At 33.6% G+C, this 25626-nt stretch overlaps 1 protein-coding gene across 4 annotated transcripts in view; it reads right to left on the bottom strand.

The window, feature by feature from the left end:
• LOC115881170 (ankyrin repeat and fibronectin type-III domain-containing protein 1) overlaps window positions 1-25626 on the bottom strand; it is a 216479-nt gene that overhangs the window by 124452 nt on the left and 66401 nt on the right. For 2 of the 4 annotated variants that reach the window (XM_030898552.1, XM_030898554.1), the window contains exon 1: window positions 24518-25607. The exons of 1 other annotated variant lie outside the window; for it this stretch is intronic. In XM_030898552.1, coding sequence (XP_030754412.1) covers window positions 24518-25199 — 682 coding nt within the window. In that variant the 5' untranslated portion in view covers window positions 25200-25607. Of the gene's footprint in view, window positions 1-24517; window positions 25609-25626 lie in introns of those variants that run through there. One more of the 4 variants, XM_030898553.1, reaches the window with a different exon arrangement.

The following is a 25626-nucleotide window of genomic DNA, read 5'->3' as shown; positions in this document are numbered from 1 at the left end:
TGGATCAACGTCTGTATGTCACGCATGCCTGTCCACTGTCTTATGTTCAGCAGCCACGACCGTTTTTTTCGTCCCAAACCTCTTCTTGTCCCAAATCCGTCAAGACCCTCGATCTTGCCCTCACTAATCAACTGGAGAAACTGGTATTTATGACCCAGGTATGCAGTCTTTTTTATGCTGTTGAAGAGTTCACGTTCTCTATTAATACGTCTGGGCACATCCTGGTTTCTTATCTTGGCCGTCCATGGCATCTTGAGGATTCTGCGGTATATCCACATTTCGAAAGCTTCCAGTTTGTTAATGGCACTTGCTTTTAGTGTCCAACTCTCCACACCGTTGAGGAGTACCGACCAGACGTAGCATTCCACAAATCTCAGTCGAAGATCAAGGGCGAAATCGCTACAGGTGAAGACTTCTTTAAATTTCAGGAATGCGCCTCGGGCTTGCTCGAATCTGCACTTAATGTCCCTGTTATATGACCAGTCCTCGTGAAGCCAACTGGCAGAACAAATTGATCGAATGTTTTCTCCTTTAGATAAAGTGGCATTCTATATTTGAATATGATCGAGTTTCTTCCATAATACTAATCTAATTCTTCTGTTGATTTCTGGTAGTAGAGTTTCGAGGTTCTGGTAGAGGGTCCCGAGCTGTGTATTTATTGTCCCAAATATATGATTCTTCTACTATTTCCAGTATTTAGGAAAAAGTAAATGTAAAGTCAGAGCACAGTTTATAGATAATATTCGGTGTCCAGAGAGTGACAGACACCCCACATCTATCACTGTCAAAGATTTTGTCGTTGGACAGACTCTTAGATCTTATCGAAGTTTATAAGATCTAAGCACAGACTATAACAATATTACTAGTAAATTTAGCATTTAGCATTTCTTAGTAATTGTCAACATTTAATGTACGACTTTTACTGTAATATTATATATATTCTGGTCACGTAAAACATTAAATATTACTGTGCATTAATATTTCACTACAGTACATTTTATTTTATTCATAAAATATTGTTCGTAGCTCAAAAGAGAGAATTTACCTCAGAAAAATAAAATAAAAATAAAAGAAATGTGTCTCTGTATTCTGTAGTATTACGTATGTAGGTAGTTCCTTTGCAAAATTTATTCGAGTAATTTTTAAATAAAATATAGCTTCTGTATTTCGGCATGATATAAATAATTTTGTGGAAGATAAATTTGCCCTCAAAGCCTAGCGTCTTGCTTTTGAGATTTTTAATATTATGGCAATTTGTTGTAGTGTATTGTCCTACATTACATTAAATTATTGCTGCAATCTGAGGGTGCATCTACACTATCCTAAAAACGGCGTATCGGCGTAACGGCGTAACGACCTTGAATCGATTTCCAGTAATTTTATTGGCTGAAATTTTTGACAGATGAATTTGAGAGATAAAATTTCTGACAGATGAATTTTTCACCCAATAGAATTACTGGAAATCGATTCAAGGTCGTTACGCCGTTACGCCGATACGCCGTTTTTAGGATAGTGTGGATGCACCCTGAGTTATTGTATGTTTCAGCTAGGAGCGGTGAAGATAACAAGACAAATAGAGCGGAGTGATTGTACATGTTTATTGGTGGCATGGATGACATATTGATGTTTTTATGTTGGTGTTACTGAGAGTGTATCATATTAAGTACGAAGGTCGTACACTAGGTGTTATTTTATTACTGATTTTTTTTAAATTTTTTACTTTGTTGTAGAGAATTTAATGTGTTCAATCTCAGGGCCTAATTGCTGCCTAATTTCTTTAACTTCTCTAGGTATTCTTTGACCAACATCGAATAATTGATGGTTACTGAGTTGATCATTTTTAATGCTGCTTGATTATCGGATAAGATGGATATGTCTTGTTTCCGATATCCTATCTAAGATTTGATCGTATTTTCAGACTTCAAAAGAGAGCAGTTCGATATTTATTGGGACTGAACAGTAGAACTCACTCACTGCCAGAATTTCTTTAAACATTTCAAAATACTAACTCTTCCTTCTTTATTCATTTTTGAATCCGTTTGCTCAATCAGCAAGCACATATCTGTTATTCCCGAAAGGCCATCTCATAACTATCTACTTAGGAATGCGGAGCACGATCTTTATCTGCCAACCCCGAGCTCAGAACTAGTTAAAGGTTCAATACTGTACAATGTCAAAAAAATGTACAATCATCTGTCTTTGAATATCAAGTCGCTTTCATTCTTTCCCGCATTTCGCAAAGCTCTGAAATCATACTTACTGGAGACAGCCCTATATGAGGTAAACGACTTTTTGTTGATGTTTAATCATGAACAATTTTGAATTTTAAAATTTTGATCATTTCACACGCTGTTCAAAGGTCAAGTATTTAATATTTTATAATTCTTAAATTATATCTTATTTACTTTCTGTTTGTAATTTTAAGGACTTAAATTTTTTTGAATAATTGTATGATTTGTATTGAATATTTTCTGTTTTTTGTATATTTTATTTTGTGCTTTTGTTTATTTTGTGAGTGCTTTGTCGACGAAGCTGTTTTGGCTTTTTGCACAATAAAGCGTTGTTTTGTTTTGTTTTTGTTTGTTTTTGATAAGTTGTACGCATCTTTCGATAGCGTAGATTTCTGCTTGAAGGATGCTGGGGTAGGTGCCCATTTTACTTTGTAATTGAACTAGAGTAAGTTTGTGTTACAAAAATATCTTTTTAAATGAATACATCTTCATTAAGATCTATATTAATTAAACTACTGAATGATAGAATTTTTGAAGAGACGATGCTCAAAACAATTACAGAAAAAGAACATCTAGTTTGATTAAAATGACCAAGTAAAGGTAAACACTGTCACTGTCACATATTCTTTCGGCGGACAGAGTATAGCGTATATCTCTTCTTTTTATCTATGTTATATGTGTCTTTTTCATTTTCAATATAGTAATTATCACAGCCCGTTCATAAGCAGTCTGCCGACGTACGATCATTTACATGGAAATCTAGCTAGATATTTCCGTTTCTTATGATAGTTACAAGTGAGAGATCCTGAGCTTCAAATGAAATTATTATTTATTGCTGCTTATTTGCTGCTTATTTGCTTAAAAAAAATATCAAGACTGGTGATGTGATTATGTGTACGAGAATAGGCGCAGTAGGTGAAACGTGAATTATCAAAAACCAGCAAAAACGACCGACTGGTACTGAATAACTTGTGGGTAGCACACTCAATTCTACACAAACGAAACCATGATTTATTTAAAATACTTCTATTTCACAAAATATTATACTGTATTAAAGTATAACTGAAAAATTCTTCTAATTAGGGTAAGTGCAGAAGTCTGTAACAGTTTCTAACATGAAGTTAGATCCATCTTAATTAAAAAAGATTCCGGAATCATAATTGGGTGTGGCATCTAGCCATTATTATTCGTTTGACGCCTATATCAAATATTAAAGCATTTCATTATATAAAGAGCATATGAAAAATAAAAATAAGAGTTCTAGTATCTGCACTTTTATAATGAAAAATAGTTCGTATTTTAGCAATAAATACTTTGGAATACCTCATATATCATAGTATACTAATATACACCTACATTATTTTGTTTATTTTATTTTTGGTTATCGAAAGACTAGTTTATTTTCAAACATTTACTGAATCAATTATATAATTAATATTTTTTTTTATTTAAAATTGGTTTTGTATTATTTAAAATTGATTTGACTGAAATATAGAAATATCAAATATATTACCGTTCTTTGACTTGACAAAATATAAAACCACTATATATTGTTATTATGAATAAAATCATACAAATAGATATAGCAATAATAACTGTGAAAAGGCTGGCGTTGAATCGGATATCTAGATGATTAACAATAAATAATATGGAAATGCATTCATTGGTATAGCTTGGTCAGATGTTTCGTTTTGACCGCATCGCACCATTCGTGATTTCACAGCCTGATGCTCTTTCCCCATTACCCAATTACTCCATTTCGAAACTAGGGATGTACAAAATATGTCGACAAAGCAAAATATCGATATATAATAGCTTTTTCCCGCGACTTCGTTCGCGTACACCTCGAATTGTCCATAAGCTTTTTACGTCAAGCAGTTTAAGCAGAATCGTGGTTAATCAATTACTTTTTGGAATATCCTTATGATCTTTTAAAAAAATTCAAAATATGTATAAAACAAAATAAATTATGCGTGTCCAAGCGTTTTCCCTTAAGACTGACCTGTTTTTAAATAACAAATATTGTAGTATTTGAGGGGCGTTTTCACCCTCTTGGAATTTGAGATTCGAGAAACCCCTCCTTATCGAACCTCTACACCCCACAGTCAATCCGTTTGCCAAAAATCACCTTTAAACGTCAAGCAATTTAAGCAGAATCGTGATTACTCAATGGTCATATTTTATGAAACACCCTGTATAAATTTTTAAAAAATCTTAAAATATGTAAAACAACAAAATAAAATATACGCGTTTAAGTGTTTTTCCGAAAAACTCACCGGTTTTTAAATAAAAAATATTCTAATATTTGAGGGGTGGTTTCATCCCCTTAGAATTGGAGTTTTGAAAAATCCCTTCTTTCCAAAAATATCCTTATGGGTTTTTCGCCACTGCACTGCAAGAAAAATCTACAAAATAAAATAGTTATTTTTTGTAAACACTTCTGGCGTTAAACCTAAACGGACGCTGCTTGTCAGAAGTTAACAGAACAGTTTCTGTTTTTGTTTTTTAACAGAACGTCAACGATTTCTTGTAGACGTATCTGTTTTAAAAAGTAAAGTGTTCTCGAATAGTTCAATTTAAATATTTTAAATAGTTTTTTCCTTGATTCTTTATATTTTTTTGCTTCCGACGACGGAAAGAGAAAACTTTCCGAAACGTTAAGCATTTTTTTCTTTGTTAGGCAAATTTTTATTACTGTAAACACAACTTCTGACAAGCAGCATCCGTTTAGGTTTAACGCCAGAAGTGTTTACAAAAAATAACTATTTTATTTTGTAGATTTTTCTTGCAGTGCAGTGGCGAAAAACCCATAAGGATATTTTTGGATAGATGAATCCGCCACATAGGTATAGACATTTTTTAAAATCCCTTCTTACCTAACATCCTAAAGTCAATCCGTTTTCCAAAAATCAGTTTTTACATCAAGCGCTTTAAGCAAGATCGTGATTAATCAATGACCAGATTTTTCGAAACACACTGTATACATTTTTAAAAAATCTTAAAATATGTAAAAAAAACAAAAAATCGGAAACTTGACCCTTTTTTGAATAAAAAATATTGTAATATTTGACGAGCGGTTTCACCCCCTTGGAACTGGATTTTCGAAAAATCCCTTCTTATCGAACCTCCACACCCTAGAATCAACCTGTATGCCAAAATTGAGCTTCTTAGGTTGAGTGGTTTGAGCAGGATCGTGATTAGTCAGTGAGTCAGTCACTAAGAATTTTATAAATTAGTATAGATTTTACCGTTTTTGATTTTCATTCTTGTCAAAATATATCGATTATAAATGAATTGTCTTTAATTCTTACTTGTTAACTGTATTTTTTTATTTAGATTATCTAATTTCTAATCGAATGTTAAAAATATGAGTTCAAAATTGACATAAAAAACTCCCAAAAATTAAAACTTAAAAAGAACTGTTAGTTTCCAACCGTTCTAAAACCATTCACACTTCTTTTCTTTCGAAAATCGACAACTATGAATCTATGAACTCTTCCCGCACACAAACGGTACATTGTGAGACAGGAAATTGTAGAGAGAAACAAGCCCTATAACATAGGATACAACATTTTAATAAACAGTGCTTTCCATAAAATCAATAAAATAAAAAATATACGAAATAATATAAATGTACTAATTTCTTTCAAAAATCGACAACTATGAATCTATGAACTCTTTCCGGACACAAACGGTACATTGTGAGACAGGAAATTGTAGAGAGAAACAAGCCCTATAACATAGGATACAACATTTTAATGAACAGTGCTTCTCATAAAATCAATAAAATGAAAAATATACGAAATAATATAAATGTACTGATATCTTTCGAAAATCGACAACTATGAGACTATTAACTCTTCCCGGACACAAACGGTACATTGTGAAACAGGAAATTGTAGAGAGAAACAAGCCCTATAACATAGGATATTGATCACTATTTAATAGATTTTTTAAAGATGGTTGCTTTTTATGCTTATTTCTAAATTAAATATTAATTTTTGATAAGTTTTTATGTAATATTTTAATAAATCACTTTAAAGACTGTATATTTCAAGTTAAATGAACATTATCGATACATTTTTATTAATATCGAGATCTAAAATATCGATTTTTGGTATAACAACATCCCTATTCAAAATGTACGGCAGGTACAGCAAATTAAACATCTCAATTGTGAAGTGAACTGGCCACGTTTTAGTTTCAGTAGTTTGAATTAAATTGAACTTCTAATTAACTAAATAATTGGAGGGAATTCCTTTATGCGGAACTGCAAACGCATCCACTATTTTTGGTCAAGATGATGCCGGTTAGCCCGAAACAATAGCTCGTTATTTTTCATGATTGGTATTGACGAAAGGTCAGATTGCAACAGTAGGACGTTGGTGTTTATTGTGGTTTTCGTTATTAGGGATATGTCGACATTGGGAGGCTTGTTACAATCGAACATTGCGTATTGACACATCATTATTATTAATTAAATTACTTCCGATCCTAAATACGGTATAAATTTGTATTTTTCTCTGTCTGTTCAGTTTTTGCAAGTTTTTATTTAAATTGTAATATTTTATACAGAAATCTTCCGTCAACTGGACTGGACCAATAAAGGATTAAAATGGATGGAGAATATCTTAGCCATCTAAGATTCGCTGATGATATAGTCCTAATTGCCAATAGTTCTGAAGAACTACAAGCACATATTACACATGAACTAAATACAGCCAGCAATAAAGTGGGTCTCAAAATGAATTTAGCAAAAACTAAAGTAATGTACAAAGAACTAGTTGAAAGAAAATACATTCTAATAATTAAGAATATATATAAAGAAGAATATATATTTTTGGGACAACTAATTCAAAGCTCGGGATCTCTACTACCAGAAATCAACAGAAGAATTAAGTTAGCATGGAGTACTTATGGAAGAAACTCAATTATATCCAAATCTAGAATGTCACTATCTAAAGAAGAAAACATTCAAGCAATGCAGTGTTGTCACTGCCAAAATTTTATTATCGGTAGAAATCTTGGTCAAAATTCGGTAGAAATCGGTAGATTGGATATTTAACACGTAGTTTTATTAGAAGTCCTAAAAGTAAGTCGTTTTGGGGGTATAAAAAGATGCTTGAAAAATACAAACAACACAAAATTGTATATTAAACAGGAGGAAACTCTTAAATAAATTAATAAATATCGTTTTAGTCCCAAAAAATAAGAATTTTTTTAATGGACGCTCTTACGAAGCCTCCCCATGTATATACTGCCTAAAATTATTCAAAAATATTTTTTAATACTTTTGGGAATTTACTTTTAAAAATTAACAAATCTACGTTCAGGATGGAACAAGTAGGTAGAAGATTATTACTCATTATGAAAAAGACCAAGTTAATGGTCGAAACGTCATGAAATATTTTTTTTCTTTCATCGATAAATAATAATGAATGAGTTAAATCTCTAAAATATTTATTTACACCTGACCTCACACCAAATATAAAATGTACTTAAAATATATTTCATAAGATCAAAGATTAATTGAAACTTAGTCCTCTTTATAGTTTTCAAAAATCGGGATTTCCCCCGATAACGGAATAATTAGGGTTGCCAGGGACATCTATACAAAAATAAGTGTAAAAAGTAAAGAGATTACCCTTGACAAAACAAAGAAACTTTTCCTGATAATAGGTGTACTGTAATTTGCGTATTTGTGATTCAAGAAAATATAACTCATTAGAAATTTCGTACAAATTCTATTAAAACATTCTTTTTTAATATCTATGACACTAAAATATTCCGAAAAATGAAAATCGGTAGAAAATAAACACTTTTCGGTAGATCGGTAGATAGATTGCCAAATCGGTAGATGTACCGAAAAATCGGTAGAAGTGGCATCACTGAAGCAATGTGTACTAGCAGGCATGACCTAAGCATGCGAAATCTGGACACTTAAAATGGACATCATAAGGAAACTGCAGGTCGCACAAAGCTCATTGGAACGAAATATGCTGGGAGTAACCAGGAGAGACCGTAAAAGAATAGAGTGGATACGACAAAATACCCAGGTTATAGATATCATCCACAGAGTCAAATACCTCAAATGGCAATGGGCAGGACCCCTGACAAGACGATCGGACAACAGATAGACCACTCAAAACACATCAAAATTACAGCGAGGAATTAAGAGACCTAGAAGAACCTGAGATGAAATCATGATATTAGGAAATTAGCAGGGATAACTTTGGCCCGTAGCCAATAATATAGACAACAATGGGCCCAACTACAAAGAGGGTATCTAAATATGTGAGGGAGGCTACATAATAATTGGAAATGGCTGAATAAGCTGCAAATAATGATGATTGTGATTTATTTTTTTTTATTTTTAATGAACACATTGATTTTTCCTATCGCTACCTATGCATCTGAGCCTGGACCCTGAAAACTTCAAACAGTAGAAAAGTAGATGCTTCCGAAATGTGGGCCTGCAAAAGAATGCTGCAAATTTTATATACAGAACATTGGACCAATGCGAAGTCTCAATTCTAAGCCAGTTGAAAGTTATCACAAGATTTTCAACCAAAATATACCAGTCAATACCTTACATATTTTGGGCACATTTCGAAAGGAACAGAAAACGTAAGAATATAAAACATATTTTATAAACTTTAGAAAAATATCTCTGATATCATTTTATCTTTTAATATTATATTAATTCTGTATTGATTTAAATAACCACAAGAAAAGTGTTTGTAATTCTATGTATAAACAAGGGAAACCTTTATATTTATAAACATATCTCTAGTGGTTTCATTTCAATTTCTTTTTAAATGACGTCTGCTGCAGTGTAATATTACTTATTGGAAATGGGGATTGTGGGAAAACCCAGAAAACATCCAGTGTTTCTCAAAATTTAAGCAAAAATCATTTTTTTGGAAATTTTCAAAGTGAAATAACTCGGTTATTTTGGACTTATTTGAAAAACGCTAAACAGGAAATATGCTTCTTTTATCGAGATCTACCAGCCATAAAAATATTTGCACTTATTTAAGACTCACCCGGTATAAAATTCGTGTGTCACAGTTTCAGTTTCCATACTCCTCCGAAACAGCATGACCGATTTTAATGAAATTTTACATGTATAGTAGGTTTGAGAATAGGTTGTTATCTATTTTTTTTATACCACTAAGTGATAAGGGTGGTCCACCCCAATTTTTTTTACCAACAAAACAATTTTTTTTAATAAAAGTTGAATAAAACGTCTACATGAATTTCTCTATCAGTAAATTTGATAGACTTGGTTATCGACTCGTGTTATCGTGGATTACTTTAATTACTAACAAATTTTGTAAAAAAAAATAACAAAAAACATATAAAAAAATATAAAAAACACACCTTTTTTGAACAAAACAAAATAATATTGATTAAACAAAACTAGAAAAGTCATTTTTACTACTGCACAAGCAAATAAAAATTAATATTTAGCCAAGAGTCATAATTCAATCAGAATTCAAGATTTCTCTGGGGGGTGCCCAGCACTCCCAGCAGTACCTGGGGTTCGCACGGCACACACAGGCTGTGGTTACGCCAATGGTTGTCCCATAAAAATATTTATATGGCTAAACGTTTGCCGGGTCAGCTAGTAAAACTATAAATACTCTCTTCTTTAAATTTGAAAGTGAAATTATTGAGAAATAAAATTGCTTTTTTTGGAATTGTATTATAAATTAACTTTAAAAATTCGACCAAGGAATTCAGGACCTCTACGTCAAATTACAAGAGAAGATCCTTGGATATCACTTCCCAACTTCTAAACTCGCAAGGTTCATCTTTTTCCCATATTCCATGGGCGAAAGTATTTTTATATTAATAAACTCGTCGCGTGTGACCCATTTTTCGCCTTGGTGCACTTGGCCTGCTACGTAGCAGCCAGAGATCTCTTCAGGCTTTCGGAAAACGTAACTTTATATTTTAACCATCCCGCCTGGAGTATAGTTTACAATGGAAAAACAACGAGTTCGATAATTTTTCGATTTCCTGAGTAAAGTAGTAGTGGAGTTCTAGGAAGTTTTATGGAAAAATTCGAGCAGAGTTTGAAAATAGCTGCATGCAGACACGTCAAATACACAAATTTACTGCGACTGTAACGAAGTTTATGAAATATCAAGGGTAAAGGCGACCTTACGGAAAATTAATATACCGGGTGCGTCTCAAAAGTGGCTCACACCTTATTTTTTCAGTCAAAAAAACGAGATTTGGTATGTTAGTATATGACATAATTAGTATATGGATAATTTAACACAAGAAATGGAACGCTGTAAGGTAGATATAATGGGCCTTAGCGAAATTAGATGGCCGAACAGCGGCCAATGTACAACCGAAAAAGCAACACTATACTACTCCGGAAACAATCAACCTAACCGCTTTAATGGGGTTGGATTCATAGTCAATAAAAACGTGAACAACAAGGTAAAGAATTTTGTGGCATATTCGGATAGGTCAGCCCTCCTGCAGCTCAAGGCTGATCCCGTAGATCTTAACATCATACAGATTTACGCTCCAACGACAGACAGGCCAGAAAACGAAGTAAAACAACTATATAAGGAAATAAAAGAACTAATGAAACTGGTGAAGAAGAGGGAGATCCTGGTGGTTATGGGTGACTTTAACGCCAAAGTCGGTCAAGGCCGCGTGACAGACGTGGTCGGGGAGTATGGCTTAGGAGAACGCAATGAAAGAGGTGACACGTTAGTTCAGTTTTGCCAAGAAGAAAAACTGATCATCGCAAACACATGGTTTAAACTTCCCCCAAGAAGGCTATACACTTGGCAGTCACCGCAACACACACCAGATTATGTCGTCAGGAACCAAATAGACTTTCTATTAATCAGCCAAAGATATAGAAATGGATTAAGTGGAGTAAAAACATATCCAGGGACCGATATTGGATCGGACCACAATCCGGTAATAGGAACACTAAAAGTAAGACTAAAGAAATTAAGACGGGCGCCGAGAAAGAAAGTCGACATGAACAAATTAAAGAAAGCTGAGATAAGAGCGGAAGCAAAGGAGGAAATAAATAGGGAAATTGCCAAAATCAGGACCCTGCCTCAACCACCGGATGATGTCGGAAAAACATGGGACCGTTTGAAGAACGCAATAGTCACCACTACAAATAACATAGTTGGACCACCTACATACAAAAGGAGGAGATGGATGACTGACGAGATTTTGTCGCTGATGGCTGAGCGCGGTCTGTGTAAGAATAGGGATCAAACCAAGTACAAAGAAATTGATAAACAAATCAGAAGGGAAATACGCAGAGCTAAGGAGCAGTGGATGGAAGATAAGTGCACTGAGATCGAGACAATGGAAGAAAAGCATGACCACTTCAATATACACAAGCTCGTAAAAGAAACAACAGGACGTACAAAACATTACAAGTCAAATAGTATAAAAGATGACAGTAACGAACTCATAACTGACATTAGCAGCCTACTGAACCACTGGAAAGAATACACCGAACAACTATTCCGCGAAAATGAACAGAGAATCTTTACGGATAATTGCGCTGGCGAAACCGCACCCAAAATACTAAAGTCAGAAATCATAAAGGCCATTAAACAGGGAAAACAGGGAAAAGCAGCAGGACCAGATGAGATTTATATAGAAATAATAAAACTGCTGGACGAGGAAAACATTGAAGTCTTGGTGCAAATGTTCAACAACATATATGAGTCGAGTCAAATACCACAGGACTGGCTACACTCGGTGTTCGTACCCTTACCAAAAAAACCCAATGCTGACCACTGTGACCAGTTTAGAATGATCAGCTTAATGAGCCAGGTCTTAAAGCTCTTCACAAAAATAATTCACGGAAGAATATACAACAGATGTGAAAAGGAGATCAGCACCACACAGTTTGGGTTTAGACAGGGATTTGGCACAAGGGAAGCATTATTCAGTCTGAGTGTTCTTCTTCAGAAGTGTCGAGACCAGCGAAAGAATGTATGCGTGTGCTTCATAGATTACCAGAAAGCCTTCGACTGTGTCAACCACTCGGAACTTATAAAACTTCTAGAGGAGAAAATGGTGGACAGGAACGACCTGGCATTCATAAAAAAGCTTTACTTAAACCAGATAGCATCGGTGAAGGTAGGAAATGAAACCACCTCTAGTTTTCCAATAGAGAAGGGTGTAAGACAGGGTTGTGTCTTGTCGCCTCTCCTCTTTAATTTGTATTCGGAGGCCATTTTTGACAGTGCCTTAAAGGACACAGACGACGGCATAAAGATCAACGGCTACGCGGTTAATAACCTTCGCTACGCTGATGATACAGTCATCATTGCTGATAACCAAGAAGCATTACAGCGACTTATCGATAGAGTATCCGCGGAAGGCGAGCGACTCGGTTTAAAAATCAACATCGATAAGACGAAGACTATGATGGTTGGCAGAACCCCGATCGACCGTCTAAACATCTCGGTGAACGGCCAACAGATTCAACAGGTCCCGAAGTTTAAGTACCTCGGCAGCTGGATTACCGAAGACCTAGATCCAGACACGGAGATTCGAAGCAGGATCGAACAAGCCCGAGCAATATTCACGAACATGAGAACTCTGTTGAGTAACCAAAGCCTGAGTCTACGCCTACGTTACCGTTTTGTAAAAGGCTACGTATACTCAGTACTACTATATGGCGTGGAGACCTGGACCCTCAAGGCAAAAACTATGAACCGACTAGAGGCCTTTGAGATGTGGATATTTCGAAGATTGCTCAGGATTCCTTGGACTGATCGCGTGAGAAATGACGAAGTTCTGCGACGTATGGGAACGGAAAGAATGTTGCTTCAAATAGTTAAAAAACGGAAAACAGCTTACTTGGGCCACATATTTAGAAACACCAAATATCAATTCCTGAAACTGATTATGGAGGGGAAGATTGAAGGAAAACGTGGCATCGGAAGAAAGAAGTATTCTTGGCTTAAGAACATCAGAGACTGGACTGGTCTCGATGCCCATTCACTCTTTAGAGTCGCCCAAGATCGAGACGAATTTGCCAGAATTGTCGCCAACATTCATTAAATGAATACGGCACACTAAGAAGAAGAAGTATATGACATAAATTAGGATTGATTGACGTATTCAATTGTCTTCGGTCACTTCCTGTTTCACCAGAAATTACTACAATTTTTCTCGGTATTTTTTTACTTTATTCGATAGAAAATAACACTCTGAATTGAATGACATATCATATGTCAACTTTTGACCTTTTTGCATATGGTTTATTTGAAATTATAACTTGCGGTTCCTAATGAAAATTTAACTCCAAATATATACCAAGTGTGTGGTATCAAATTATTCGTAAAAAATGCTTTTTCCAAATATGCAAATGAACCACCCGCGTTCCATTTGAAAAAAATGAGATATGATTAAACACTCGATTTAAGCATTTTCTAATTGGCCATGGCAAGACACTAAAAGCCTTAGATGATCAAATCTATTTTTACAAGGCTCCTTGATTAAGAATTAGTGTTTTTAACATAGCCGTGGCACTCTAGATTGAATTTTAAAATACGATTTTTTATTAAGCGAGAATGTCAAAAGGTGACATATGATATGTTATTCTATTCAGAATGTCACTTTCTATCGAATAAATTAAAAAAATACCGAGGGTGCCATTAAAAAATCAAAAGTTGTAGTCATTTTCGGTGAAACAGAAAGTGACCAAATACAAATGAATACGTCAATCAATCCTAATATATGTCATATTCCAACATACCAATTCTCGTTTTTTTATCTGAAAAAATAAAAAAGTTATAGGGGGTGAGCCACTTTAGAGACGCACCCGGTATAGGAGTCTTCTTATTGCAGCATATTTATACGCGATTTCGCTTATACGTAAAATGAGGCACTTCCGTACTGATTTATATATACAGGGTGTCCCAGAAATAAGTGGAAATATTTTAACTGGTAGTATATTTTGATCCCAGAAACACGCCTATGAGGTTTTTTGCGAAAAAAAATTGTTGAAAATTTTATATTTTTCATGACATTTTCCGGGAAATTGTAAAAAACTTTTTAGTGCCGCTTGTTTATTCATCTGAGGCGTCGAATAAGCTGAAAATCCCTGTGAAAACCCCTTCATCGCCGACTATCGCCAGCGGTTCTCAAAATGTTGCCATTATTTTTTTAAATTTTCAAAGTTAAATAACTCGGTTATTTTCAATATATTTTAAAAATGGTAAAGGGAAAAGATATTTCTTTTGGCCAGATCTACCACCCCTTAAAATATCTGTACTTATTTCTGGGACACCCTGTATAGTCGAGGAAAAAAACCTATATTACCGGAAAAGTTTAGTGTTTTATTAGGCAATTTTATTGTTAGACAAAATGTGATTTACCAAACGACACGAAGAAATTTGTGTCTATTGGTTTTAATCCGTTAACATTATGCAAAAAATAAATATTAATATTTTTTGTTTTCAGTTTCACAATCGAAATACACCCAACTGTTTCTGCGATATTATTATTATAACTGCATATTTGATGCTAGTAACTCTGTTATTCTGTTACTATGAACTCTCCATACCATCTGTTGCAATGTTTAGTCTATAGAAAGCTAATTAATAACAAACCTAAACTTCTCACGTTAATAACTCGTATAATTAATTCTCTAGATTGTCTAGAACAGTCCAATTAAACAATAGTTGGGTCTATGATTACAATGCAAATTAAGTGAAATTCGAAAACACAATTCTTATTAAAAGAAATTATTTTTATTATAGGTATCTTCCTTTTCTCAATATTTTATTCCCTATAAAATGTTATGAATACACAGTGGTTAAAAATCATTTTGTATATACTAAGAAATATAGCGTATTTTAATATGATTTCTTTTCAAATTTTGAAAAGTTGAAATGTATCAATAATTTTACATCTTATTGAGGAAGTTGAAAAAAGGCAGTCTCACAATCAGTGGTGATTTAAAAATCTATCACTCTGTTTAGATTATGTTATTTTGTTGTATTTATAATATAGGAATTTTAGTCTAACATCTTCTCAACCAATAAATATTGACAGAAATAAATCTACATCGCCCTGTATCTTAAAAAATGGTGCATTTAAGAGTCCATTTCACTAGTCCGAAAAAGTAGCAAAATAAGCGTTCGGCATTTAACGTTTTATGTAAAACTGGCTAGGTATTTTTACACAAATGAAGAAGGAAATTAAAGATAAAGGATTATACTATATCCGTATTGTAGCACATTTTTAGATAACTGCTCTATTTTTAAGATTTTGATGGTCAAACATCAACAAAATATTATAAGAAAAATAAAGACAATATAAAATTCCGTAATGGAAATAGATTGAATTTTTGTGATTACAGTGATATACATATAATTTATATGGTTTTGTAAGAAATTGCTCGTTATTTTATGGCAAATGCTGAAGCTCTGCAAACCTTAATCAAGCCTTAATCAAAGCACGTGTGTTTGGAATTTTGGGTATGGCTCAAGCCGGGTCTCCACCAAAGCAACATATGTCGACGACATTGTCATCAACTTTTGTTACTATTTTCATAAATATGGTCGAGAAAGATAGATCGTACCTACACTACCAAAGAAATATTGTTGCTCGACTTCATTTTTCGACTAAAGAGCGAAAGTTTATTTAGTGTTTATCGACATGTGGAACGACAGGGATTTCGCGAAATGAGCGTCGTCAAGCCAGACGGCAACGTCGTTTTTGGATACGTCCTAGCCTCCGGAAGAGAAATTTATATAGTGGTAGTGACTTACTCACTGATCTTTGAACAGATGACTTAAATCCGCTCCACAATGAAACAAGAAGTAGTTTCAAGAATTTTCTAAGAATGAGTTCAACTGACTTTGAATCAGATTTCTTGTTTTATCATTGCTCCACTCCATACCAAATTTATTTTTAGCAACAAAATCAAAAACAAACTTCTGGCCTTGTGAACTACACGAGTACAAATGGCAAAATATACCCGATAAAGTTACTGATAGGAGTTGATTCGGTGGAGACGTCTTTCGACATGTTTGTAAACATTGTCGTCGACACGATTTTTCTTTGATGTACCGCTCCTCAAGCGAAACATTAAACAAAGTCGACGACTTAAATCTGCGACATAAAATGTCGACAACTTTACTGAATTTTCAGCAATATTGTCGACAACACTAGACGGCGACACAGTCGCCGACAAATGTTACTTTGGTGGAGGCCCGGCTTCAACACGACAGGATCGGGCTAAGCCTTAGGCAGATTTCTGAAATATAATATAGGTATATTTCCTTCGGCCACACACCCGCTTTAACCGATCCCTGAGGGTGACCCGAACAGTACAGCGTAATAGACTCTCAAAAGAGAATTTGAAAAAAGGACTGTTAACACATGGGATGTGTTATGATGAAATTTATGCATTTTCCAATTAAAATAACTTTTTAAATAATAGTACAGGAATACAAGAAATGTACCTGCTCTAATCACTGTTTCCTGTATCATAGATTACACAACCCTAATAGATAACAAACATACATAATACTATTTCTATTATAACACACTAAACACACGCTTTACTGAGAGCGACCCGAACAGAACAGCGTAATAGACTCTTAAAAGAGAATTTGTAAAAAGGACTGTTAACACATGGGATGTATTATGATGAAATTTATGCATTTTCCAATTAAAATAACTTTTTAAATAATAGTACAGAAATACAAGGAATGTCTCTGCTATAATAACTGTTTCCTGTTTCATAGATTACACAACCCTAATAGATAACAAACATACATAATACTATTTCTATTATAACACACTAAACACAGGCTTCACTGAGAGCGACCCGCACAGAACAGCGTAATAGACTCTTAAAAGAGAATTTGAAAAAAGGACTGTTGAATGTATGGGATGTATTATAGTGAAATTTATGCATTTTCCAATTAAAATAACTCTTTAAATAATAGTACAGAAATACCAGAAATGTCCCTGCTCTAATAACTGTTTCCTGAATCATAGATTACACAACACTAATAGATAACAAACATACATAATACTATTTCTATTATAACATACTAAACACACGCTTTACTGAAGGCGACCCGAACAGAACAGCGTAATAGACCCTTAAAAGAGAATTTCAAAAAAGGACTGCTGCATTTTCCAATTAAAATAACTTTTTAAATAATGGTACAGAAATATAAGAAATGTCCCTGCTCTAATAACTCTTTCCTGTATCATAGATTACACAACCCTAATAGATAACAAACATACATAATACTATTTCTATTATAATTCTGAATTTTATTATGTTCGCAATATCCGTATCGTGATCCGTGATAATTACACAAATTGCAGGATTTCTATTGAACGCATCCTTTCAAACGCGCTTAAACAGACCATAAAACTAAATAACCAGGTATATAAGTCTATTCCAATTATTACTAACAATGCGGCTGTATTTTAAACGTAGCTTTCTGCAAAATATTATTTAGGTAAATGAGAATGTTAAATATTATCCGATATACAGAAAAACAGATTTTTTAACCATATTTTTTGGTTCTTTTTCAGTCCCCGGATTGTCTTTACAAGAGGCAAAACTTTTGTATTATTTTTTATTTTGAGAAAAATGTATTCTTCATAAAAATGTTTGCTTGTACTAAAATGGTTAATATCTTTTATACTTAGATTACAGTTGAGGGTTGGAACTTTTGGTGTTACACAGCAAAACAAAACACTAAATCACCACAATACACCAAAACACTTTTACTTTTACACTGGACGCGCGTTTCGCTAACCATGTTAACATCATCAGCAGATGATTATAAACTTAACTAATAACTTAATAGTTTATAATCATCTGCTGATGATGCTAACATGGTTAGCGAAACGCGCGTCCAGTGTAAAAGTAAAAGTGTTTTGGTGTATTGTGGTGATTTAGTGTTTTATTTTGATCTTTTATACTTTTCGAAATTTCCATACCGTTTCAGTGAAATTTAAGAAAAACATGAAAATATGGTTGAATTTCTTCTGTCCTAAAAATCGAAAGGCGTTTCTATGGTAATATTAATTATTAATTCGATTCCATTCTTTGATGATTATTATTAATTTTGATTAACATCGTAGATATATATTCTTATTCTTTGCTGTTGTTAAAATATCACATTATCCGATAACTATCATCACCCTTTCCGTAGCAATGAACTAAATAAATGTTCAGCTTCTTTAACATTCTAAAACAACAAAAAGTATTACGTTAATTATAATTTGATGAATAACAATCTATCAAAGAATGAAAACCAAGTTATATTACCATAGAAACGCTTTTTTGATTTTGATTTTTAGGACTTCAACTATATTTTCATGTTTTCCTTCATTTTCTCTGAAACGGTATGGAAATTTGAAAAGGTATAAACGGGATTAAGCTTGATTTCCATGCATCCGTTATCCGACGATACGCATCCGTTATCCGTTCATACGATATTAATCTTATTGGTAGAATTTAAAGACTTTGATTAGTTAGAAAATAACGCAGTTTTTAAATTTAATGCATTTTCATGCCTCCGTTTATCGGATATACGTTGGTGTTATTTTATATTTTCGTTTCCATAACGATTTTGCTATTTTACTTATGTTTTTATTAAGGTTATATTAAATTTGTCAAAAAAGTGTCAAAACGTCCGTTATCGTATGAACGGGTCCGTTGACGGAATATTTACGGATGAAAAGTGGCGCGAAAACACTATGACCAATAAGAGCACCGTCGGACCATCGTATCAACGTATAAAGCTTGATTTTCATGCATCCGTCGTCCGACGATACGTTGATACGATATTAATTTTATTGGTAGAATTTAAAGACATTGATTGGTTAGAAAATAACGCAGTTTTTAAATTTATTGCATTTTCATGCCTCCGTTTATCGGATATACGTTGGTGTTATTTTATATTTTCGTTTCCATAACGATTTTGCTATTTTACTTATATTTTTATTAAGGTTAGATTAAATTTGTCAAAAAAGTGTCAAAACGTCCGTTATCGTATGAACGGGTCCGTTGACGGGCTGAAGTAAAATATTTACGGATGAAAAGTGGCGCGAAAACGCTATGACCAATCAGAGCACCGTCGGACCATCGTATCAACGTATAACGGATGCATGAAAATCAAGCTTTAACCATTTTAGAACAAGCAATTTTTTTTATGTCTCATGTCATTTTGCAAAAAGTTTTTTTCCTCTTGTAAAGACAATCCGGGGACATACTGTAATTTAAAAATAATTGAAGACCTGTCAAATCAATTATTCTTTTTAATGGGGAATCTGTCTTTTGATGATACATATTCTAAACTCAAGTTTAAAATTTAAAGAACCATAAAATAGCGGTCTTTTAAACGATTGTGTCACTCGTTCGGTTGGTTATCTTTTAAAAGACGCAAGGAAATCATGTTTAACTAGAAAACATGCATATTTAGGGTTTGTCAAGGTCTTATTCGTAATTTTATTTGCTGGCCTTATGGCATTCAAGAAATTTATAACACTCAACAGTAATAGTTACATTTTAAATATATTTTTTAATATCTTATATAATATTTATTTTATTTTTTAATATCGTAAATAAGTTTTTAAAGGTTCAGTTTACAAAGATGCAGTTAAGCTTCATTCAGAACCTTGCAATTAGTGGAATAAATTAGTGGTTTCAGTTCGCGTAGAAGTTTGTTCCTTTAATTTCAATGTAAGCATTCAGAACGTCAAAATTAGTGGTAGACATTCTCAATTAGTAGAAAAAGTTATCAAACTTTTGACTTTCCCACTAATTATACTTCAAAATTTGCGCGAAATGTCATTTTGACTTTTGATTATCTTCCGTCAAGAGAAATTGTTGTTAGATATCAAAAGTTGATTGTTTTATAAGCTAACTATTAGACTGTTTCTATGAATACAATTGACTAACGCAAGCTGTTGCTAGAATATTCTATTAATGTTAATTGTATTTTTTAACCATTCTGAATGATAGTCAACTAAAAAGTATAACGTGTAATTGAAACCATTAATTTATTCCAATAGTTGCGAGTTGCGAGGTTCTGAATCAAGTTTTGTTCTTAAATTAGTTAAAAAGGGCTTCTCCAAAATTGTTCAAATTTGGCATGTGTATTCAGCATACGCAGACTTTTCAAAAAGTTATTACCACTTAAGCTGGATTTATAAACTCGGAAGTTGGCGTTCAGTTGCAGTTGGATGTTCGCGGCAGTTGAGGTTCAATATTTTTGCATTTATAAACTTCAAAAATCAGTTTCGGTTGTAGGTTAGGTCTGGAATTATGAAAATTTCGAACGTTTTTCTTTCGATTTAAAAATACTTCTGGTATTTGTCAAAGTTCAAACACAGTAATCCACGATTACGCAAAATATAAACATCACATCTCTGATCACATTAACAGAAATAATGAAACAACAATAAGGGTCATTTTCCAATGCATCGGCGTACTGTGCTTCACGTGATCGACAGGCGCTTATTCATTGGCTGTCGCCGAACGTCGCCAGCGGTCGCCAACTGCCCGCAACTGCCGACATAAACATTGACCATCTTTGAACTCCGCTGAACGTAAAACGAACTGCCAACTTTTCGACCAACTGACTTTATAAATGCGCGCGTTCATTTCATAGCGTTGAACATTTTGAACGGCAACTGAACCTCAACTGAACCTCAACTCCCGAGTTTATAAATCCAGCTTTATAGTCTAAGAGCTGGCTACATAAAAAACCTTATCATCGTTACATGGCTAATTTTTTGTGTGAAGTATCCTTTTGTGTAGCCATTATGAAATAATCATGTCTGCCAGCGCGATCCCGGGGCGTAAAGCGGGGGCGGCCAATCGAAAGGGTGAAATTTTGACGCTAAAACTATTATAAGATACAGTTATAATTGCGAAAATAGCTTTAATTTATTATTAAGAAACGTTGAAAATTGTTGGCAGACATTTTTCTAGTCGCTAAAATGCCGACACACAACGCGAAAGAGGCATGAAATTTTAAAAATTATTAAAAAATGAAATTTGAAGAATGAAAAAAATTATGGCATATTTGCATGCCGATTGGTGAAATGTCATATTTATTAATTTTAAAAGCCGTATGCAAAAGGGCAGATAAAAAGATCGTGGCTCAATCAGCTGCAGACAGTTATCAAAAGCGCGATATTACTCTAGCGCTTTATTCAGGGAACGCTGCTGGCCGCCTCATCAATTTAAGTATAGATAAATCATATAATATACGATTATATTATAAATATATTTTTTTTATTATTTCAATAACGATTTTTTTGTCTGCCCTTTTGCATACGGCTTTTTAAATTAATTAACAATAAACATGACATTCCGCCAACCGACATGCATGTATGCGATGATTTTCTTTTGTCAAAATTCTTTGCCTCTTTCGCGTTGTCTGCCGGCATTTCAGCCACAAGAAAAATGTCTGTCAACAATGTTACACGTTTCCTAATAATAAATAAAAGCTATTTGGCAATTATAACTCGTGTACCTTATAATAATTTTAGTGTCAAAATTTCACCCTTCCGATTGGCCGCCCTCGCTTTAAGCCTCGGGATCACGCTGGCAGACATGACTATTTCACAATGGCTACACAAAAGGATACTTCACACAAAAAATTAGCCATGTAACGATGATAAGGTTTTTTATGTAGCCAGCTCTCGGTATATTAGCTGTAAAATTTAGGGGAGCCAATATTTGGACAGATAAAAATTTGCATGGCGTTTCTTATGTTTCCAACGACGCCGACGATGCACCACCACCCAGTATACTACCGCATTTTAATTAAAAGAAAAGTTTCTTGCAAAATATGCTAATATTAAATATTATTATGCAAGTTTGCATGAAATGCAGACAAACCTTATATTTGCAGGGCTCAGAAAACGTACAGAATTCAACGAACAGACAGACTTGTGAAAGTCGACTGATAATAAATTCACCATTCGTTTATTAGTAGAGATTTAGTATTTATATTCAGAATATATACAGGGGTGAGTTTTCTACGATGTTCTCTATGGATATCTCGGAAACTATTGAAGATAGAGAGTCGGTTAAACGGGGAAAGAATTACAGTTTTGTGAGGTCATAAATATGCACTTTTCAGATTTTTGAAGAAGTTCATGTTGGTTAGGTTAGGTTAAACAAAATTTGGCTATTTTAAAGATCGTCCGTAATTCCATTACAATCTATTTTAGACAAAAAGTTTTCAGATAAAAGTTGTAGATAATTATATCCCTAATGAGTTTGTGGTTTGCGATTTTTTGTACAGCCTGTCATTTTTGACATATAACATAAACAAATGTTTTTTAAATGGAAACCATAGTTGACCATGACTTCATAAAAAACGCCATTTTTTAAACTTTTCAGCGATATAAGTTATATGTTTCTTTCGAAAAATTAACGAGTTATAACCAATTCTTATCATTTTTAAACAATTTCACTTAGTTAGCCATGGAAACAAATTCAATCGTCGTTGCTCTCAGAAATGTGAAACTGTCACATCCAAACTTTGTAAAATAAACAAACATTGAATTTTTCAAATAAAGAGACGCGTGTAGGATTATTGCTTTAACTTTTCTTGGCCATACATTTTTGAGAATACGCTGACCGGTGAACGTTACTTACGTTTTTTAGAGAACGGCTTTCAAGACATGTTAGAAAAGTTAAATTTAGAGACTCGCGCATCAATAGAGTGGTTTCAACATGACTTTCCCTTTTTATGCCCCCGCCCATAATGAGAAAAATTTAAAAATTATTAAACTTGCAAACTTAGGGATAGGAAGAGGTGGACTAATTGCATGGGCCTCCTCGATCCCCTGACCTATCCATTTTAGATTTTTTTATGCGGTATGGTTAACAACAAAATTTACAAAAGAACTTATGAATTAAGAGAGGTACTCGAAGAGGTAGTACGGTAGAAGTTTTATAAAGTCGACTGGTCGTTCTGTGAGAATAGCTAGTAATTCAGTTTTAAAAAGATGTTATGTACTCAAAACAATGGCAGATTGTTTGAACATTTTCGAAAATAACTTAAAGTGTATGTAGTGATATTATTTTTTTAAGTTTTAGTTTGTGTAAAGTGTATTTAAAGAACCGTTTAATAATATATTCTGTTTTTTTATAAGTTATAAATTATAACAGAATAAGAATACCATGCCAACTAAGTGAAATTATAGTCAAGAAAGATAAGAATTGGCTATAACTCAGTAATTTTTCGAAAAAAACATATTATAGCTTATATAGCTGAAAAGCTTAAAAAATGACGCTTTTTATGAAGTCATGGTCAACTATGATTTCCATTTAAAAAAACATATTTCTCATAATATGTCAAAAATGACAGGCTGTAGAAAGAATCGGAGAACACAAAACTCATTAGGGATGTGATTATCTACAACTTTTATCTGAAAACTTTTTGTCTAAAATAGATTATAATGGAATTAGAGACAATTTTTAAAATAGCCAAAATTGTTTTTTTTTGGAAATATCTAGTAACCTATGAACTTTTTCAAAAATCTGAAAGGCGCAAATTTATGAACCCACAAAACAACTGCAATTCTTTCCCCATTTAACCGACTCTCTATCTCCAGTAATTTCCGAGATACCCATAGAGAACATCGTAGAAAACTCACCCTGTATAAAAATCATAACCCTAGAGAAAACAGAAATACGCCTAAAATCATATCTATTAAAAACTTTATTTAAACTGTTATCCTTCGAATTCAATTTTTGAACTTACCACATCAGTTAAAAATATAATTTCGTGTTTCTAACACAGTTTTGGTACAATTAATCAAATTCAATTTATCTCAAATCATTTGCAAAGGAATAGAATATTTAAACTGCGAAATTATTATATTTTAACTAATATAATATTGAGACGCCACTTCTCCAAATCATTCTAATACCCAACAAAATTTTATGAAAGTTGGCAACAAACCATTTCCAAAATGTCAATGATTTACTTTTAATCTTAAATCAGAAAAATAAGATTATTGATAGGAATAAAGTAAATTTATCCAAGAGTTAACAATTTATATAAATCTAAATATTACTTTTTGCGTATTACAACGTCATTACACTTTTCAGAATTTAAACTGATCCTTTCGCACAAAGCTCTCTTTAAAAAGGCAAAGAAGTTATAGGACCTTAGTAGGTAAACAGAATAAGACCGAACCGATATTAGCAAGTAACAACAGAGACAGGTCAGGTCAGAAACCTTTTCGGTTGAACTGGTACTCACTTCTATTGTCGTCCTCGGACAAGGACGAATTCCTGGCGCCATTTTTCCTTTTGGTCGTGATCGAGAGTCGCAAAGCACCACGCTGGAACCCGCTACTCCAATAATCTTCACCACGATCACCCGTTTTTCCATGGTGCGAGTATTTTTCATTACGAACCCACCTCCTAATCACTTTCTGATCCAAATTCTCCATCGAAGAAAACTGCTTGTTGGCTATCGAAGGTATTTGAAGGAGCTGGGCCGCTTTTGGAGCCACCAAACTCGGTGGAGTTGATAACTTTAAATGTCCATCAAGCTGATCTCTACGGTTTTTATTAAGCTTTTCAGTTCTTTTAAATGCTCGTGAATTTGATTTGTTATCGACCTTAATCATGGGTGTTTTTAGAATCGTTTCCACCGGTTGATTTCTCGGATAAAAACTTTCGATGAACCCTTCTGTATGGTCGGATTTTTGGTAATCTTGCAGACTAGACATGGAGGGTGTTTTGTTCAGTTTCAGTAAATCTTTGGTATGAGTTATGTTATTGTTATTGATGTTTTTGTTCAGTAGTTTCGTACTGATGAACCTTAGTGAGGCTCTCACAGATTTCGAGCGTTTCAAAGTCACATTTTTCCGTCTTTCGGTCACTACATCGGCCATTTTCTTGCTTTTATCTAGGTCTTTCGGTTTTGGTTTACCCATCACACACGCACATCACTTGAATCTAAGTTGTTAAGAGTCTAATTTAGCAAAACGACGCGCCGAAAATGTTTCCTATTGACACACATCACTGATAACGCGCTCACTTCGTTACTAAATAAACTAAATCGAGTTGATTTAATAAGCTTCCCTATTTGCACATTACGTTTATATAGTTTAATCCAAATACTCTCTGAGCTACGTAAATAGGAAACGTAACAAGGACGCGTATAGAAATCAAAATATGATTTGTAAATATAATTTTGGTCCTTCGAGCCAAAATAATTAAATTTTTATTGATAAAATGGACGAAATGAGCGGTTTTAAGGTTAGGAATTTAAATTTAACGTATTCTAGTTGACGGTACGCGATGTAATGGGCTGTGGGTCGGCGTGTTTACCCGTCGCACAGCTGTCTGCGGTTGCGGTAC

Source organism: Sitophilus oryzae, unplaced genomic scaffold (genome assembly GCF_002938485.1).
Source record: "Sitophilus oryzae breed Bouriz unplaced genomic scaffold, Soryzae_2.0 scaffold_169_pilon_pilon, whole genome shotgun sequence".
NCBI classification, from domain to species: domain Eukaryota; kingdom Metazoa; phylum Arthropoda; class Insecta; order Coleoptera; family Curculionidae; genus Sitophilus; species Sitophilus oryzae.
The sequence above is the reverse complement of the archived record's forward strand: the minus strand, read 5'-3'. Positions and strand labels throughout refer to the sequence as shown.